Genomic DNA, 17,024 nt, shown 5'->3' with positions numbered 1-17,024 from the left:
AAAAGGGATCTCAGCATTTCTTGTTGGGACCAGCCACTATCCCTGGCATCTATTTGCCCCAATCCCTGGGTGGCCTCCTCAAGGACTGAGCTCATAACCCCAGGTTTACCAGGCCAATGCTCAAACTACTGAGCTATCCCTCTCCCTAGCTGCTTCTAGCAATTCAAGTCCCCAGGCTGTTTAATCAAACCTCTGTTTTTCCACCCACGGCTCAGGGAACCCCTTGCAAATATGAAACGATTCCAGCTTTGTAGCACCCCTGATAAGCTGATGGGGGGTGGGTGGGAAGCATCGTTACTGCCAGGTGGGGGGAAACTGAGGCAGCGACTGAGTTTTATGGGGGTAAACGGAGCCATCGGGGAAGGAAGGCGACTTGTGCAAGATATGCGTGTGAGGGGGAGCAAATGGGGGAGGCTCCATCACAGACCCTTTTCCTCGAGGTCCCTGAGGAGTTCATATTTTCAGGGGAACGGGGGTCTTTGTACAAGGAAGCCCAAAGCAGTGGGGGGAGGTCGTTTAATTGTCATCAGCTGTTGGTTAGGGGGAAGACGCGCCGGCGCCGTATCTTTAAAAAGGGGGGATACAGGGCTGGAGGGGGGACTTGTGCTGGGCGTGGGGGGGCGGTAGTTGTGTGTATTTTCAGGGGGTGGGGGGAAGGCCAGGCCAGGCCAGGCCAGGGGGAGGGGCTCTGGGAGAGGTGTGTGTGTGTGTGTGTGAAAGGAGACCTAACCAGCGCCAGCCACTCCTGAGTCATGACATCACGGTGATTAGGATCGGGTTGATTGAAACCGGTTTGTGCTGGGTCTGGGTCTCCCCCCACCCCCCACTTCCCTCCCTCCCTGCGAGCCCCGTGACGCCATTTGCCAGACGGGAAGGATGCAGTAGAAAGAAACCAGCCCGGAGGAGCGGGGACCTGGAGAACCCATCTCACCGCCCGGCGCGCTGGAGGGGGATTGGGTTTCAGGTGCGCCCGGCGGGCCAAGCCCCCCGCTCCCTCCAGCCTTCGCTGGGTTGTTGCTCTTGGCATCTTGCCAGCTGTTACTCTGCAGGTAACTATAGTAACCGGCGCAGGGGGAGCCTATCAGCATCTCCAACGTCACCTGCGATTTGTGGAGGGTGCGGGGGGGGGGGGCACCTGGTGATGCTGAGGCGTGGGGGCAGATGCAGTAATGAAGTGCAATCGAAGGGGGGTTGCCTTGGGGACCCCCCCCTTCCCCAGGGAACTGAGGCTGGGAGGAAGGGGTGCGCGTGGGGGAGGGGAACAAGAACCCAGCCCAGAACCCCCAGCCCAGATTGATTGAGTCCAGGCATTCAGCAGCCTCCTTCGGAGCCGCCTGCGTTGTGGGCTCCTCCCGGCGGGCGGGGCCCCGTACTGGGGGAGGGGCGGCACACTCGCCCCCCCCCACCCCCCCGTTGCCGTGATGTTTGAGCCGTTCGAGGGGTTCTTTGTTATTTCTGTCAATGTCTTATGCCCTTGAAACGCTGCCCCGTCGCTTACTCCTGCCTGTGTGTGAATGCCCCTAGGGGCTGGAACTAGGGGTGCAGGCAGCACCCCCACTCCAAAATGTTCCAGCACCCCTCGCCGCGCACGCGTCTGCCCCTATCCTTTCCAGGGGTTCTCCTTCTCCGGGGGAACCCCCTTTCCCCTGGCGCGCGGAGGTGCCCCTCCCTCGACTTGCTGAACTCTGTCCCATAGATTCTCCTGCCTCCTCTGGAGGAGCAGAGGTAGAGAAGCTGCATTTTTTTAAAATCCGCCCCCTCCAGGCCCAGGCTATGTGGGGGATCTGCTATGAAAGCTCCCGGCCCCTGACAGCAGCGCACCTCATTAGGCCAGGAGATGAATCTTACTCTGGGACCTGGGTTTACATCAGACAAAGGCAGAAAATGCCCTGTGGTAGGAGTGACCCTGATCTCTGCCAGGCAAGTGTGTGTGTGTGTGTGTGTGTGTGTGCGCGTGTGTTCTCCCAACAGCCTGGCCTCCGGCTGACGTCACGCACAAACTCATTTGCACAGTCATAGATTTTATCTCAGCCCCCCCCACAACGCTCCCCCCGGGCCCGGATGGTTGTAATAATATTCTGGCCCCTCGCCAAGTATAGAAGTTACCATAGAAACAAAAAAACCGGCGGCGAGTCCGGCCCCCACCCCCCCGCGAGGATGTCTCCTATCGTAAATATTAAAGTAAAGGGGCGCGGGGGGGTGGGATGAGGGGAACCGCAATTACAGGGGCAGCTGCGCCTTTTCCGCAGCGCTCCGCACTTCATTGCATGGCGAGGCGATGGGTTTCCCAGGGGGACCTGTTTGCAACCCCCCCCCCACTTTCCGTAGCGCTGCAGCCATCCTGCTCCAGGGTTTCCTGGGTCCCCCGGGGGGTGGGTGAGGATGGGATCAGGGGAACTGCCCCCCCCAGCCGGGCGCAAAGGGGAGAGCTCCTGCCCGCCCCAGGTGGTGAAGCCCCTCCCTCCCTCGCGCGCCGCTCCAGGTACCCGGGTGAGAGCCGCCTCCAGGCCGGCCTTAACGAGGTGCGCGGCTGTCACGGGCAGGGAGCCAGCGCCGGCTCCGGGGTCTCTATAGAAACCGCCCGGCGCGGGCTGCCAATGCCCTGCCCCGAGAGGCGCCCGTGTTGAAGGGCTCCTGGCGCAGCCCGGGGCGCCGCTTCCTGTTCACACCGGCGGGGTGGGGAGCGCAGGGGACAGCCGGGCGGGCAGCGTCTCCGTCCGCACTGCTTGTACCGCAAGGGAAAAAAGGAAGGAGGAGGGTAACCCCCCCCCCCAGGTGCAGGGGGTCCCGGCTGGGGTAACCGCCCCCCAAGTGCAGGGGGTCCCGGCTGGGGTAACCGCCCCCCAAGTGCAGGGGGTCCCGACGGGGGTAACCCCCGCCCGAGGTGCAGGGGGTCCCGGCTGGGGTAACCGCCCCCCAAGTGCAGGGGGTCCCGGCTGGGGTAACCCTCCCCAGGTGCGGGGGATCCCGGCTGGGGTAACCCCCCCCCCCGAGGTGCAGGGGATCCCCATCCCCCGCAGCAATAGTTGACGAGCTCCTAATCCCATTGCTCCTCCGGCGAGCGGCTCCGCAGTAACGTTTGGTTCACACCGAGCGCTCCCTTTCCCCGGCCTCGACTTCCCCGCAGGCGGCTCGCTCCGGCCGGTGCCCCGAGCCAGCTGGATCCAGCTACGTAACCAATCCCACCCCCCGTGCGCGGGGCTGCTTCGCTCGGGGCTGCGCCCAGGCCGGCGGCGAGCGCAGGAGCCAGGGCTGGATGTGCGCGGGTGCGGGGACCAGGTGCCTCGGCTGCTTTGCGCCCCTGCCATTCTCTGCGGTATGTCCAGGCTGTGCCTTGGGCCACGGAGGAGGGCGAGTATTTGTGCGCCCGGGTCAGGCTGCGATGAAACCACCGTGTGTGCTGCGGGGGGGGGAGGTGTATGCTGGAAGCTGGTGGGGTTGTAGTGAGCTCCCACCCCACCCCCATGCCTGGAGAGGGGTGTGCAGGGCGACCTCTGTTCCCCCTGGGGCTTATATGGGGAGCAGTTAGGGGAGCTGTTCAACCCCAAACCTGGTTGTAGATGGAGGTGTGTGGCCCCCGTCCAGGAGGTCCCCATTAGGGTGTGTGCGTCTGCCTAGGTGCTGCAACTAGGGTTTGGGGGGGTGCCAGGTGGTTTCCACTATATAAAGGGTTTCCAGTTGCATTCAACGCCTTGCAGCCCCACCCCCGCTATAAAAATTATTCCTGACCCCCTGTGCGTATGTGGCGATTGGCATCTACAGAGTCCTACAAAGGCGATTTATAATGCATGCACATAATCTACAAAACAGGGACACGCACTGATTACAAAATTATGTCTAAACTTGCAGTGGTTCCCAACCTTCTCACTAGGGCGGACCCTCAATCACACCCCCCTCAATGTTTGCAGACCCCCACCAAAGCCAATTCTATCTTCTGTGGTCATTTTTTTTATCTTTTATTTTTTCATGGATTCGCTGCAATATCCTCATGGACCGCCCCCCCCAGCAGTCTGCAGACCCCAGGCTGAGAATCACTGGTCTAAAGAATAGAATTGTACTGTATCCATACTGGGTGTGAGCATACAGACCCACTCTATGAATGTGCCTGTCCAGTGGATCTGTGTCATAGCAATAACTGGGCCTGTGTGTAAAATAAGGCCGAGCTTTGAGGAGGTAAACTTCTGTATATCTGCATGTCATTAACATGCACACAGACACTCCTGTCATGTGCTTGAGGGTGCTTATTACACACCTAGTGGTTCTGTGTGTGCTTATTGCTAATTGAGAAAAGCATGTGTGGTGACATGTGTGTCTTTGCAGTCTGGCTACATGCAGGCATCCCTTGGTAGTGAGTGTACAACAATATTCACCAGCGTGGTTCATGTATGGCTTTGTCCAGGCTTGTGTGTTTAATGAATTGCAGGTTAATGTTCAATTAGACCATTTATTGGATTTGTTCCAGCCCATTGCCTTTCTGGAGTGGGATGAGTAGAGGGGGGCTGGGAGAGGGTGTGGGGCATGAAGGTGCCAGGAGTCGGGGGCGGAAGAGGAGGCTGCTGATGTTCCCTGTAAGCTGAGCACTTGGGTGGCCACCCAGGAGAGAGTCAAGTGCTGCCCAGCTGATTAGCAGAGCACCCATAGTGCCCACAGCATGTGTCCTACTGGTGGTGCACATACCTCTGTGCACATAACAAAATTTATTCTGCCCATGGCTGGAGAAAATTACCGTGAACTCTGGAGACGGCAAAAGGAAGTGAAATCTCCCCTTTGCTTTGCTATCGTGGGCCAGCAGCAGACTAGGAACGAATTAAAGAGGACTCATGGATAGCCACACGCCAAGGTGAAACTGCTGCAGCTCTTGGCTGGGGAGCATTGAAATGGTGGTAGCGTGCTCTGTGTGCCGCTGTGCTCTTCTCTTCCAGGGTGGAGTTTGCTGGCCTTTTTGTGCCCTTTTTCTCCTGCAGGGTTGCCCAGCTGGCATTGAGCCATAATCTGAGTGTAGACGATCCTGTAGTGGCTTACAAGTGAGAGAGAAAGGTGCATGGAGAGAGTGTGCTTTGCACTGTGGTAGCAGAGGTGGAGTTTGAGGAAGAGAATACTGGGGATGGAGGAGTTTAAGGTTAGCTAATGAAGAGCAATGAGGGTCTTTGGTTTTAATTTAATATGTATATAATATAATTTAGTGGTCCTTGGGGCATTCCCTAGAAAGTGTCTCCATTTAATAAGTCTCAGGCGGTCGCTGTGTTAGTCTGTATCTGCAAAAACAACGAGGAGTTCTGTGGCATCGGAAGGACTCAGAGGTATTTGGGCATCAGCTTTCCTGGGTAAAAAAAACCACTTTGTTTTTAATCCATGAAAGCTTTTGCCAAATTAAATCTGACCAGCTGTGTCTACATGTGCTCCCTCTTTCCTTTATTCCCAAATAAGCTATTCCATAATAGCTATTCACAAATTGCTTATTTTGAAATAACGCTGCCATACTCAAAATGCCTTTTGAAATAGCACTTAGTTATTTCAAAATACATTGTCTAAACGTATAGATCATGTTTCAAAATAGAGCAATTGGACGCACTATGACTTATTTCAAAATAGGCGCTCTTCCTCCTGAAATGAGGCTAGCCAATTTCAAAGTAAGTCAACCGCTAATTTGAATTTATTTGCATTGTGTAGATGCTAGGATGGTTATTTTGAAATAACGGCTGCTATTTTTAAATAACTTTGCTGTGTAGACATACCCCGAGGGTATATCTACACTTACTGGTAGATCTTCTGGGGTTTGAATTCATGTGCCTCCTGGGGACATGCAAAATCAAACAATCAGGGCTTGACCCTCGACCCATGTACTCCTCACTCTGGTGATTGAGGATGGGCGGAGAAGTTGTTGTAGCTGGAATTGCATATCTAGGATCAACTTTCAGGTCTAGTGCAGAGCTACATCTTCCTATGTGAGTATTCATATTAACTTAAATTTATATTGTGGTGGCAGCCAAAAACCACAACCTGTTCTGGGCTCCTAGGAGCCAGACACAGTACAAACCCACAAATCAGTCGCACCTATGAGATTACATTTGGAAAGGGTGCTACCTATCGTAAAGTTGTCCCAGTCTGACTCTATGGGGGCTGAGAAAGAGTTGTTTTGGTTTGTTAAAGTACACATGTTCAGTCTTCTCTCTATGTCTTTGTATTGTTGCAATTTCATAGGCCTTGCAAGGCCAGACCACAGAACCCAGATTACAAAGGGTGTGTGCCACAGTGGGGAGTAAATCATAAAACCGGGGACTCCTGTGGTTTGTAACCTACCGAGCCAATTGCTTCTGGAATGTTGCTGATGACGTGTTCTGGTGGCTGTAATATTCCAGAAGGGGAGATGACCCTGTGGATGCTGCTAACGTGATCCTCGGGGCACGTGTGTTTTGTTTCCAGAGAGGATCTGCGGAGGTCCTGATCCACAATGCACAGAACCACCAGGATAAAGATCACCGAGCTGAATCCCCACTTGATGTGCGCATTGTGTGGTGGCTACTTCATCGATGCCACCACCATCGTGGAATGTTTACACTCCTGTAAGTTCCTCTGGACCTAGGCGGGGGCAGGTAGGAGAAATCTGCGCTTATTGCCAGTGAAGTGATGTCTTCCTTCACTCCACCAGGCAGATCTCCTTTTCGGGTGTTAAGCTCAGAAGCCGCTAGTGGTGATGACAGATTCCCCAGCTGCTCACCAGAATATAACTTCATGGGCCACGATTTAAGCCACCTGGCTCGTGTGCCTAAGGTGCCTAACTTGAGATACTTGAGATACTTTAAAGAGATCTAGTAGTTTTCTCAGGAAAAAGCAGAGCTCTTCCCTTCTGGAAATCAGGGTGTTCTTGCCCCTAAAACTGCAGCACTCCAAACTACTAGTCACTCTTGGCCTCAGATTACATGCTCAGTAATTTTGAGGTGAATTTGGGAGGATGTGATTACACTAGAATAACTGTTCTCTGTAAACTGAGCACTTGGGCAGCTATGCAAGACAGAGTCAAATGCTGCCCTGCTGAGTAGCCCACAGCCAGTAGCATGTGTTTCTATTGGTGGCGAACATCTGCACATGCCTCCTTGCAAATAAAATTTATTCCACACATGGATGGAGCGGGGGATTAGAGGAAAATACTGGCTAGAATTCTACCCTATTTCCAGGGAAGATTGCTGCAGTCCTTCGGGTGGAGGGAAAAAGATGTGAATTTCCTCCAGGGGGAATTCGGTGACCTTAGAGAGTGGAAAAATGAAAACCAATAGATGGTGATACTTTTTTCACACCATGTGGGATTAAAGCATAGTACATCCTGCCAAACAAATTCACTACTACTGAAACATTGATAAAGATTCAAGGCATTTCTATGGCTGTCAAGAATAACCAGAGTTATAATTAACAGTAACAGACATTTAGGAAGAGATATTAACCTTTGTGATGTGTAGGATTTAAGATGCTCTCATGGTTAGAGATCAGAATGAGACCTATGATTATTCCTTATCTGCCTGCTTTGGGCTCTTCTGTTTTCCTCTGAAGTATCTAGTTCCAGCCAGTGATCCCTGTAAGCTGAGCGCTTGGGCAGCCATCCAGGAGAGATTCAGGTACCACCCAACTGATTAACAGAGAGCCCACAGCCAGCAGCCTGTGTTTGTACTGGTGGTACACATGCACACGTGCCTTGGTGCATACAACAAAATTTATTCCACCCATGGATATGGAAAAAAATAGAGGGAACACTGGTTCCAGCCCCTGTTCAAAGACATGATGATTGACTAGATGGGACCCCAGGTCTATTGCAGTCTAGTACGGGCAGCTGGGCCCAGGGAAGAGGGGACTGTAGAATAACCTGTGCTGGTGAAATCTCCCTCTCACTGATACAAGGCTGTGAACAGCTGGATTAAATGGAATCCGTCACAGATCATTTGTTACCCTCACTGACTGGAAAGTAATTTTGCCCAGAATGTCTGAGCAGCTGCCTCTTTCTGGTGGGTGAAAGCCAGCCCTTTAAGGAGGGCCGGGACAAATTATGCAACATTTATATGTTACTTAGGCACCATTTATGTCCCATATATATGTAATATCCCATAGGTAGACCTCTCGCTGACTCTTTGCCTAGGGGTGATATTCACTCTGTGCATTTATATGTGGCTTTCACTCTGTTTATTTTTGTCTTTCCTTCTTTCTTTCTTTCTTTAGTCTGTAAAACCTGCATCGTCCGCTACCTGGAGACCAACAAATACTGCCCTATGTGTGATGTCCAGGTGCATAAAACCAGGCCCCTCCTCAGCATCAGGTGAGGGATTTCGCTCTTATAGCGCTTACCTCCTCCCTCACAAATAAGCAATAATACAGAAGGTGGGAAGCAACCCAGCTGTCACAGGAAATCCTCACCCTTGCTGTGCTGCCTTTGGGCGATGGCTATTTTGACCTAGCTTTTCTAGAACCACTAGTAGTGATTTTCGGGGAGCATCTATTTCTGTTGAGAAGAGGGCAAAGTGAGAGGCTTTTGGGGCCCTGAATTCCAGGAGGGAGGTGCACAGAATTAACACAAAAGGGACCCTTTTTAAAGTGCACCAAACTGCTACAGGTTGAGCTTCTCTAACCCAGAACTCTCTCATCTATCCATCAGGATTATAGCTTGCCAGATGACCACTTATCAAGAGTGTGGCTAAGTTTCCCAAGGTCCCATAAAATTTGTTTCCAGCCACGAGTCCTGGTTCTCAGTGTTCTGTGCTGTTACCTAGCTGTGATTTACCCCTGAATGTCTTCTAAGAGCCCAGTAAGCATTGGAAGTGTTGGAGATGTGCTGGACAATATTGGCCTCCTGTGGTCCAGCAGATTCTCTCATCCAGCATCAGTCAGGTCCTGAGGGTGCTGGATTAGAGAGGTTCAACCTGTAGTCACTTTGTAAAATGAAGCTCTCCACATGGAATTCCGATTCTTCTTTAGCAAGGTGCAAAAATATGTTCCGAACAGCAGCATGTGAGTAGTCCATGGTCTCCAGTGGGACTAATTTACTTTCTTAAAGTTAGGCGTGTGTGTGGGAATCAGAAGTGGATTAAATTCCCGGGTCTGCCACGTACTGCATGTGTCTGGGCACCAGTATTCTCTGTAAGTGGTATGCTTGGGAGGCCACCCAGGAGAGATTCAGCTGCTGCCCAGCTGATCAGTAAAGCGCTCACAGCCAGCAGCCTGTGTTTCTATTGGTGGTGCTTCCACACATGCCTCTGTGCACAGAACAAAATTTATTCTGTCCAGGGATGGAAAAAATTAGCGGGAACCGTGCTGGGCACTTAGGCTAAACTTCCAATGAAGTTAAGCACCTTCCTTGTCTTCAAGGATCCAGGCCTTAGCCTCTGCGTGACTCATTTTCCCAGCTGTCCAATGGAGACAACGCTACTTTCCCACCCTACATAGATGCAGTGAGGAGAAATCCGCTAAAGGTGGTGAGGTGCTCTTGTGCTACCAAAACAGGAACCGTGCAGCTGCCCTGTAAACCCAGGCTTCACACTCTGCAATTTTATGTCGTGTAACATTGGTGCTGGAACTGGGGTATACATGTGTGTGGGGGACATGCTGGGCTCACAGTTTAGTTCTATGTCTTGCTGCGCCCCTCCCAGCCCCTCATAAAAATTATTCCAGCATCCTGGTGTACTAGCCCTACTAGTACTGCCTACTACACTGTGTTTGACACCTTCTAGGCTGTGGCATGTGGGTTATTTGAGTGCTGATCCAGACTCTATCACCTTGAATGCTTGTGGGGGAGGAGAGAAGGGAATTATTAGAATCTGCACAGCCTAACTTTCCTTTTCTTCATAGCAGCCACCCCAGGCTAGGGAATTCTGTACATCAGAGGGGGGCCCCCAGAGGCCCATGCATCAGAGTTAAGCTATGGGAAAGAGGCTGAACAGACTGTCTACTTCACATCCACAGGTACGGCCCCCGCAGCTCCCATTGGTCGCTGTTCCTAGCCAATGGAAGCTGCGGGAAGCGACAGCCAGCAAGTCCCTGAGGACTGGGTTGCTTTCTGCAGCTCACATTGGCCAGGAACACCAAACTGCAGCCAATAGGAGCTGGGGACAGCTGTACTTGGAAGACACAAGGTAACCAACCTGTCTGGTGGCCTGCCAGTGATTTGCCTTGAACTGTGAGCAGTCAGTGGTCTGCCGGTGGCCCAACACTGCTGTACCTTACCATTATTTTGTTTGATGTCATCATGAGCATTCCTGGCAGGGCTGCAATGTCAAGAGAGTCCCTGCCTCAGCAGCATCCAGTGTCTGGCTAACTGGAGATGCAGCACCAGACATAATGGATCCCACTCTCTGCTCTATAAGGCAAAGGAGATTTGGGCCAGAAAGCAGGATGACAAGAAGCATAGAGGAACAGATGGGATCAGGAGCACCTCTGAATTTGCCAGTCCCTTTCAATGATGTTGCAAAGAGACTGGGATGATTAAATAGTGGGGAAAAGGTGTGATGCAAGTTGCGTCCTCCACAGAGCACCTGTGGTTGTCTTTAGACAGTGCCCTGGCCGCAGATGGGAAGCCACGACGAGAGCAATTTAACCTGAGCTGGCTTGTGGTTTATAATTCATTGATCCATTTGCTTTGGAACTGTGCCTTCTCCTCGTAGCGGAGGAGTATTTTGTCGATGTGTATGGGATGGGGGAGGGGGTTGGTTGCCAGACCCCTATTCCATGCGCAGAACCACGAGAATAAAACTAATGCCATCGAACCCCTATGCTGGGTGAATGATTTAAGACCAGGTTTGCTCTTTCCCCATTTGTCTGGGCTTGGGGAAGCCAGACATGTCTTGTCGGTTGTAAAATGAACAGTGCAGGTGGTTGGCATAGAAACCATTAAGGCTGCAATACATCACTAAGGGCTTTTTTTAGCGCTTCCATGTAAATCCGTTTCTGTAGTAACACTTGGTTTTTGTTTTTGTTTTTTTTTTTTGGCTCCCGGTGAAATATTTACACTCTAACTCCCACAGACCTTTCTGTTCAATATTTCTGAGTGCGTGCCCAGACCCAGACAGGGATGCATGCTGCCAACATAAAGACAGACAGACACAAAGCAGCAGGCAAGAATTGCATGGGTGTTGCAAGCCCTGGGATATCACCCAAACCTTACTTTATAATTTGCATTGCAGTAGCTATTAAGTTCCTGAATCATATGCAGTCCCTTCCACCTGCTACCACCACATTTTCATATCTTTGTCTGGTCAAGCCCCTTTGCACCACGTTAGCATCATCAAGAGACCTAAATTGTAAATAAGAATCAGATCCACAGTCTCCTATCTCTGTTTTTATGAGTCAGGTAGTTGGTGCATAGATTTGGGACTCAAAAGGGGATAGGAAATCAGTAGCAGAGTCTGGAAAAAAACCTGCTGAACTCATGAGGGTAACCTGATTTTTTACTGTTACTGAATGTCAGTTAAAGCATGTTTAGCCATGGAAATGTCAAAAATTTAGTGATCATCTTTCTCCCTTGGCTGCTCCATCTGTAAAATGACCTCATCTTGTCTCACATTCTGGGGCTGGATTTGCTGCACAAAGGGCAGCAAAGCACAAAGGGCAAAGTTATTTATTGTATTAGATAAATAATTTTGATACAGGTTGAACCTCTCTAGTCTGACACACTCACACCCTGCAACATGCGTAATCTGGCATGATTTTAGTTAGCTGGCAGACCACTTATCATAGGTGTGGCCAACTTTCCCAGGGTCTCATAAAGTTTGTTTCCAGCCACCAGTCCTGGCTCTCAGGGTTTTGTGCTGTTATTTAGCTGTAGTTTACCTCTAAATGTCTTCTAAAGAGCCCAGGAAGCAGTGGGGGTGTTGGTAATGTGCTAAACAATATGGACCTCCCATGATCTGGCAAATTCTCTCATCCAGCACTGGTCTGGTCCTGAGGATGCCAGACTAGAGAGGTTCAACCTGGATATGGTCCAAGACCCTGATGTTCCCACTTTTCCATTTGTTCTTGGAATTAGACCTGTAGTTTTATTGGGCCGGATCCAAAGTCTTCATGACTTCTCTGTTGAGTTCATTGGGTTTTGGATCAGACATAGTTAGTAACTTTCCTTTCTCTGTTCCTCCTTCCTCCACCCTCAGAAAGTTGCAAAATACCCAGTTGTGTGGTCAAAACTTTCTGTCAGGGCTGATTTAACGACCCTAGGTTCAATCCTGCCAGGTGCTGGACACCTTTCAGCACCAAGTTCCAGGATATCAGTAATATGCAATGGGATTATGGTATCCCAAATGCACGTGACATCTCGAGGCGAGGTGTCCATCTGTAACACACGGTGGGCACAGAACCTACTGAGTTATTGGTTGACATGGTTATTAACTCATACAATGACAATCTCATAACTGACCAGTCAATCAAATGACAGAACTTGCTTTTCCATTCACTTGCTGTAGATTACAAAGCAAATTCTAGGTGTACATGTAGTAAATGGGGCGGGGTCTTATCACCAAGGAATTACAGATTAAAGGGAAAGGGGAAAGGCTTCATTTTAAAGATTAGCAAATGATTATATCTTTCTCCGAGAGGCCTTCAGATAGGAATAACTGCAAATCTGACTTCCTTATCATTGACATATTTCTTTTCTTTTACTCAGGGTCAATTTTTTCAAAGCAGCTATACAAGTGAGGACCAGAGTTGGAGGTGTTTCAGAACTTACAGGTGCAAGTAGATACTTAATGATACACACCAAAGGGCCAAAATGAGTTAGATCCCTGTCTCCAATTGAAATTTAAGCAAATTTGGCACCTGTCCTGCTTAGATATGTCTGTCAACCTCACTAGGCGTTTATTTGAATCTTTAGGTATCTAATTGGCTTCAGAACTCTGGCCTCAAGTCACTTGTGCAAATGATCGTTAGAGGGTGGGACTACAAATGTACCTGCTTGCCTAACTCCCATTGGAGTTGGAAATCAATGGCAATTAATCACCTTTGTCCCTTTGCGAGTACTACTGTTACATCACTTAATTGCTTTTGAAAATTTTACCCTCAGGCAACCAGAATACAGAGTCACACACTTTCCACTTTGATTTATGTCATGAATGAATGACTGTAAAGGTTTATCAGAGGGCCCTCAGCAGGGGGTGGTCAGGTAAGCCAATGGGAAGAAGAGAAACTCTTTTGAACTGACAAAAATTGCAGTTTGAGAGGTCTTTGTCTGTGTGGCTGATGCAGGGAGACAAAGAGAAATGATTGCTCCTAAGCAGCTGGAATGAATCCAGTAAATCCCCTGGCCATCTCATAACCAGCCATGGATGTGTAAGCAGAAAGGAAACATTTAGTTAGATGCAATCAGGTTATGGTTATTTTGAAATTGGTGTGGACTTTTCTGGTGCTCTGGTTAATTATTTGGTTCTTTCCCCTGTACTCTGTAACTACTAAGCTGAATCCAAGGGAAGTAATTCTCTGTGCTGCAGCCAGAATGTTGGAGTGTTTTCTCTCATTTTGTGAATAAATTACCTTTTCTTAAGTCAACAATTTGATCCCTGTATCCTGGGGAAGAGTCTATATATATTCATGCCTTAGACCAAAAGGTCAGCAATCTGATTACAGCTCTTTGTTTCTAAAATCTCTCCTGAGGGAGGATTAAGACCTTGGGATAGCCCACTGGGAGACATCCCAAGTGTGTCTTCCTGAGTTAGTTTTTTTTTTTCACCCTCACTTGTGTGGTGGCAGTTTACCAAACCCAGGGTCAGAGAATCTGTGACCCTGGGGAGCTTTTTAAGCAGAACCTTTACAGTTAAGGTATTTTTAACATTTTTGTGGGACCCTGCTTTCTGCACTCGGAGTGTCAGAGTGGGGAGGAAGCCCTGATGGTTTATTTTAACTTTTGCTGCTTAAGTGCTTAAGGTTTTGTTGTTTTCATAGAATCATAGAATACTAGGACTGGAAGGGACCTCGAGAGGCCATCGAGTCCAGCCCCCTGCCCCACTAGCAGGACCAAGTACTGTCTAAACCATCCCTGATAGACATCTATCTAACCTGTTCTTAAATATCTCCAATGATGGAGATTCCACAACCTCCCTCTGCAATTTATTTCACTGTTTGACCACCCTGGCAGTTAGGAACTTTTTCCTAATGTCCAACCTAAACCTCCCTTGCTGCAGTTTAAGTCCATTGCCTCTTGTTCTATCCTCAGAGGCCAAAAAGAACAAGTTTTCTCCCTCCTCCTTATGACACCCTTTTAGATACCTGAAAACAGCTATCATGTCTCCCATGTTTTGTTTTGCTTTGTCTTTTTGGTCTTTAAAAAGCAGCAATGTTTAGGTGGCAAATACTGTAGCGGGACACTAAACCAAAAAATGGCATCTCTATTTTAAAACAAAAAAACTTTCTGGAAACATTTATTTTGATCTTAGAGATTTGTAAAGGCTGGTAGAGGCATATTAGGCTCTTCAGGGTTGCCACTGCTAAGGGTTTAAGAACCACAAGCCAGGCTCCACAAAAACACCTAACACCATGATTTGTCAGAGAGATCACAGATTCAATGATTTTGTGGGATCTCTGTGACTTCAGGTTTGGAACAGGCAGACTGGGTCAGACCAAAGGTCTATCTAGCCCAGTATCCTGGCTTCTGACAGTAGCCAATGCCAGACGCCCCAGAGGCTGTAAACAGAACAGGGAATCATCCAGTGATTCCTCCCCTTTTGCCCATTCCCAGCCTCTGACAAACAGAGGGTAGGGACACCCTTCCTCCCCATCCTGGCTAACAGCCATTGATAGCTCTCCTCCATGAATTTATCCAGTTCTTTTTGGAACCCTGATAAAGTCCTGGTCTTCACAACATCCTCTGGCGAGGAGTTCCACAGGTTGAACATGCATTACATAAAGAAATATTTTCTTTTCTTTGTTTTAAACCATCTGCCTACTTAATTCCATTTGGTGATTCCTTGTTCTCGTGTTATGGGAGCAAGTAAATAACTTTTCCTTATTTATTTCTCCAAACAAGGCATGATTTTATAGACCCTTATCCTATCCCTCCCCTCTTAGTCTCCTCTTTTCTAAGCTGAAAAGTCCCAGTCTTTTTAATCTCTCCTCATAAGACAGTTGTTCGAAACCCCTATCATTCTTGTTGCCCTTTTTGAAATTATGACTCTTGTGACTTGTTGCCTGTGTCTTGTCTGTGACTTTTACACATGACAGAATCTTAGCCTGAATCACAATTAGCTTAACAGTCCTGATATGTTTAGAGCTGGAGTTCTCTGTAGTAGCTTTTCTGTGTAAGCTTTCCACGTATACGTGGGAGACAATGTGGCCTAGTGGGTAGAGCGCTGGACTGGGACTTAGGAAATCGGGTTCTAGAATGTAAACTCCTTGGGACAGGGACCAAGACTTTGTTCCGTGTCTGTTCAGCACCTAACACAGAGGGGTCCTCCTGGTTCATGTCTCAGATTTATTGGTGTTACGGCAATGAAATAAAATAATAACAGTCCTAGCTTCCCTAGGGCTGGCTAGTGACCTTGGGTATGCCCCATCTGCCTCAGTTTCCCCATATGTGAAATGGAAATAAGCATACTGACTTCCTCTGTATGGTACCGTGAGGCTTATGGATAAAAAGTGCTATTTTAGATTTAGTTGGTGTTTATTGTTTTGCAGTTTTTCTCTAGAGTCCCAAGGGCTAGAAACAATTAAAAATGGAAATGACAGTCTGAAATAATCACAGAATTCCAGGCATTTGGGCTTCACATTAAACACCCAACAGCACAGGAGGTGGCAAACATAGGGCTTTATTTTTTAAAAAACACCACCTGCAACTGTGTCCACTTTCCTCAGTCAATCAGACTTTTATCAGCAATATTTGAATTGGAGCAGAGTCTGGACAGTGGGGGGGTTGAATTCACCCAAATGCATTCCTTTGCAAAGGGTCAGCACTATGTCCGTGCACCATTAAGTCACATGTAAATCCTATTTTGAAGTATTAATGTTGCAGGAGCCACGTGCTGGTGTTGTGCACGGGAATGGAATGAGTTCTCTTTTGGTTTGACTAATGAACCCACCCTGACTAATTCTTATTTGTGTCTTTCAGGTCTGACAAAACTCTCCAAGACATTGTGTACAAACTGGTCCCTGGGCTTTTCAAAGGTACAAAGACAGATGGCAATGATCAAATCCAAGCACAGCAGCGATCATCTGTGGGAGGGTTTCAAAGGTGCTCGGGGGAGGGTCCCACCCTGCTCCTATTGAGGTTGATCCTGTTGCATCTTTGGAACAGGGTTTAAGGTGCTTGTGAAATTGCCATCTTTACACCCTTTGCAGACACACAGCCGCGCCTCTTTCTCTAAATCTGGGCTAGTTGCAGTGGTCCAGCCTGTTTAGTGGGATGTTTTTATCCTGGTATAAAGGTGCTTATGCTGGTATAGTTATTTCTATTGGGGGAATAAGCTATACCAGTCTAGGACACATTTATACCAGTATAACTGCAGCCACACAAAGGCTTATACTATGTTGCTATATTGGTAAAACATCACACTCCCAAATGGGAATAAAAATGGCATAGACCAGACCTTCATCTTCTATTCTTGTTCTCTGTTTATTCTTTCTGACTCATCCTTCCCTGGCTGTGATTCCTCTTCTTTTGCAGATGAAATGAAGAGGCGACGCGACTTCTATGCAGCTTATCCCATGGCGGACGGTAAGGGTCTGCAACAGAAACCGTCTCAGAGGGGTGGCCATGTTAGTCTGTAGCTTCCCAGAAAACAACCAGTCCTGTAGCACCTTAACGACTAACAAATTCATGTATTAGTTAATAAGCTTTCATGGGTAAATTTGGTAGTCTTCAGGGTGAGTTGTAGAATCACAGAATCCTAGGGCTGGAAGAGACTTCCAGAGGCCATTGACTCCAGCCCCCTGCTCAAAGTAGGATCAAATCCAAATCCTCCCAGCCAGGATGGCTACAGGACTGCTTGTGTGTTGCAAACAAAAGGGGCCTCATCTCTCTTCCTTTCTGGTCTCGTCCCTTCTCTGTCTTGATTCTAAACACATTTGGGGAG

At 48.9% G+C, this 17,024-nt stretch overlaps 1 protein-coding gene across 4 annotated transcripts in view; it reads left to right on the top strand.

Moving 5' to 3' along the window:
• The window catches only part of PCGF2 (polycomb group ring finger 2), a 44,969-nt gene that overhangs the window by 8,689 nt on the left and 19,256 nt on the right, over positions 1-17,024 (top strand). For 3 of the 4 annotated variants that reach the window (XM_074979107.1, XM_074979109.1, XM_074979105.1), the window contains exons 2-5: positions 6,424-6,563; positions 8,206-8,302; positions 16,061-16,116; positions 16,616-16,666. In XM_074979107.1, coding sequence (XP_074835208.1) covers positions 6,452-6,563; positions 8,206-8,302; positions 16,061-16,116; positions 16,616-16,666 — 316 coding nt within the window. In that variant the 5' untranslated portion in view covers positions 6,424-6,451. Of the gene's footprint in view, positions 1-915; positions 1,050-6,423; positions 6,564-8,205; positions 8,303-16,060; positions 16,117-16,615; positions 16,667-17,024 lie in introns of those variants that run through there. The other variant, XM_074979108.1, reaches the window with a different exon arrangement.

This window comes from Carettochelys insculpta, chromosome 28, assembly GCF_033958435.1.
Source record: "Carettochelys insculpta isolate YL-2023 chromosome 28, ASM3395843v1, whole genome shotgun sequence".
Classification (NCBI taxonomy): Eukaryota; Metazoa; Chordata; order Testudines; family Carettochelyidae; genus Carettochelys; species Carettochelys insculpta.
Note: the sequence above shows the minus strand (reverse complement) of the source record. Positions and strands in the feature narration are given on the sequence as shown.